The 3,112-nt window shown below is 26.9% G+C and overlaps 1 protein-coding gene across 8 annotated transcripts in view; it reads right to left on the bottom strand.

The window, feature by feature from the left end:
• Positions 1-3,112, bottom strand: part of LOC106792226 (spondin-1-like) — a gene marked incomplete at its 5' end in the record, with an annotated part of 8,274 nt that extends 5,162 nt beyond the window's left edge. For 7 of the 8 annotated variants that reach the window (XM_014758479.1, XM_014758483.1, XM_014758475.1 and 4 more), the window contains 6 exon segments: positions 121-346; positions 763-893; positions 1,227-1,350; positions 1,482-1,646; positions 2,674-2,860; positions 3,051-3,112. In XM_014758479.1, the coding sequence (XP_014613965.1) occupies positions 121-346; positions 763-893; positions 1,227-1,350; positions 1,482-1,646; positions 2,674-2,860; positions 3,051-3,112 (895 nt within the window). 8 annotated transcript variants of the gene reach the window in all.

Genomic DNA, 3,112 nt, shown 5'->3' with positions numbered 1-3,112 from the left:
AATATGCCACCCATTTTGTATATTATAAATATATGTATATATATTGAAAATAATGTGCTCCTGTATCTTGAAAATAAAAATAACGAAATATTTAGCAAAAAAAAAACAAGCAATAATTACTATTTTTATAATGACGAGGTTTAATATTTGTAAAACCTTGTTCCGTAGACTCGGTCGTAGTTTTGTTACAAGTTTTCTCGTACAATCTTTGACGATTCAAATAAAGTTTTGCTAATGGTTTCATATCCAAACCAGATGGATCATAAAACGGTGACCTCGAATCATTCGGATAAGTCGAAGTAATACGTCGAATGGATTCCTGTGGTTCTGTCGGTGAATTTGGAGACTGTAAAACAAATTATTTCATAGATCATTGTAATAAATTAATATTTACATGCATACGTGGGTATTAACATTGAATGATATTTTAAACTTTGATTTGTTTAAATCAGTTTTATCGAGTCAATTAATATTTAAATAAAAAATTATCATTCAAATTGATTTCTTTTTTTTACTATTATTTTAAATAAATTCTTTTCAAATTATTAATCAATTATTTATAGAATTATATATCTTTTCTCTTCTCTCTGATTTTATATATATATAATTATAATATATATATATAATAATGTAAAAATAAATGAATATACTTATACTTAAAATATTTAATTTCCTATAGTGATTATACTTATTCTGACATAATTTATCCCCCCATAACTTTCTTCCATTCTACCACCCTACCCCTCAGTTTTTATTTCTTACTAGATATGTTATACCATCGTCGGTTCCTGCATCGTACGGATACAAATTTAATTCTTTATGCTCGATCCATGTACAATCTGGCAAACATAATTCCAATCCAGATACACCAACTAACCAATCGGGTGATGGATCTATTAAAAAACGTTTAAAAACAAAATTATTATAATAATATTTAACAAGCAAACATCAGTGGCGGATTAAGCTCTAAGCGGATTAAGTTGGACACGGTTCCTAAAATTTAAAAGTCTCTTTTTAATTAGGTTTAAAGGAAGTAAATGTCATTTTTTTAATTATTATACTTTTTGTTTGTTAATATAATAATTTAATAGGAATTATTATTATTTCTAATTCGAGTTTAAGGGTTTTCATGAAATTTGTATTAATACAGGGTTCCTGTTTAACTTGACTTAATCCGTCATTGACAAATATAAAGATAATTATTATTGGAACATAATTAATCGTACCGATCATCGAAATCAAAGACATCAAATGATGTTTGCGATCTACACGAAATACGGCAAAAGTTCTACCGGTTACGTTAGGATAACTGATTCCTCGTGCTTTTATTATTGTCCTGATATGTTCACTCTAAAAAAAAAAAACAAAATAATGGAGAGACAAAAAATAGAAAAGTATTAAATATAAAAGGAAAAAGAACAAAATCGGATTAAATAAAATCTATCATCTAACGATATTTCAATTAAATTCAATTAATATACTTGATTTTTTAATTCGGATTCCAATCTTCTAGTTGATCCAAGCTCGGCAACTTGTTTTAAACCTATACTTGCGTATCCATTGTATTCCCAAAATCGGTAATCGACAGTGTGAGATGCACCGATCACGTCAGAAAATCTTATAAGCCAACCTTTGCTTGGAAAATCCTAAATGGAATTAGATTAGAATTTATTTTTTAATTTTATATAAAATATTATAATGAACAAAATATAATAATCATATTCTCTTATTATCATTTGTATAAGATAATAATTTAAAATCAATGTGTTTCCCAAACCAACAGAAAAACAACATGGCCGCTTCCCCCACTTCTTCTTCAGAAACAAAAACTTTTTATATATATATATAATATATAATCTAAATTATTATCTTTATTAAAAATTATTTCAATTTATATCGATATGATGTGTGTGTGTGTGTGTGGCATTTAATTTTAATTTAATAATATTGGATTCACGTCACGTTGTAGATTGAGGTTATAAACAAAAAAAAAGAAAGAAAGAATAAATATTGTAGGTGTAAAAAAGAATTCTACAGAGTATTATCGATACATTTGTTTATTCGATTTGTTTTTTAAATAAAACAATAACATTCCCATCAAGTTGTTAATAAAATCTACCATATTGACGGAAGTTTCATAATAAAAAAAAGTTTATTACAAATAAAATAAACCCAAATTGGTTTATTTTTCTTTCTAGTTTAATTAACCCCGTTAAATGAAAAATTAAAAATAATCGTATTAAATAGTATGACGTATGTCTTGGGTTTGTTTTTTTATTTTTTTATATATATAAAAGTAGACCAAGTAAAAATTTTGCAAAAAATATCAGCTTAAACCCGCCTATGTTTGTTGAAGTTTGGGAAACACGTTGCTTTTCGAATGTTTTACGATAATATATGATCAAAAGAATACGATAACTGGGGCTCGTATTTTATAGGTTGAGAAATAAACGTTAAGATGAAGTTTTATAGTTGGTGATTTAAAAAGATGAAAGATATTAAGAGAAGAAGTGGAAGAGCAGACAGCAGCAAATGGGAATTTGTTTTGATTAACACACACATACAAACACACACACTCGTTGCAAGAATATGTATATAAATATATATATATATATATATATATATATATAAAAAATGGAGTATCTTTTTCTTAACGTTTGAATCAGCACATGCCTTCGGGTGTGTATTTCTAGACCAAAGCCCTTCGAATGTAACTTCATACTTGGCCTCGTCACAAGCACAACATTTTTCAAGAACCGGACCCTGATCATCGGCTTTTGCTTTTGTATCTTGACAAATGTTTAAAACCAAATTCGAATCGTCCATATACCAAGTGTCCGGTGTTTCCAAAATGGTTGCTCTGTTGTAATCGAATAAACGAAAAATAAAAGAGTAAAAATAAGAAAGAACAATTACCTGTTATTAATATTAACCATATATTAATATTATATTATACAGTATATTAAAATAATAGATTTTTGTTTATTAAATAAAATATATTTGATAAAAATCATTTTTTTTGTATTTTTCTTTTRAATTAGAAAGATTACCTAATTAGTACACAACCGCTACCTTCCGCAGGGCTTGTCCAAGCAACGGAAACTCGTTCTTT

This window comes from Polistes canadensis, unplaced genomic scaffold (genome assembly GCF_001313835.1).
Source record: "Polistes canadensis isolate GaletaPanama2010 unplaced genomic scaffold, ASM131383v1 scaffold_395, whole genome shotgun sequence".
Taxonomy (NCBI): domain Eukaryota; kingdom Metazoa; phylum Arthropoda; class Insecta; order Hymenoptera; family Vespidae; genus Polistes; species Polistes canadensis.
Note: the sequence above shows the minus strand (reverse complement) of the source record. Positions and strands in the feature narration are given on the sequence as shown.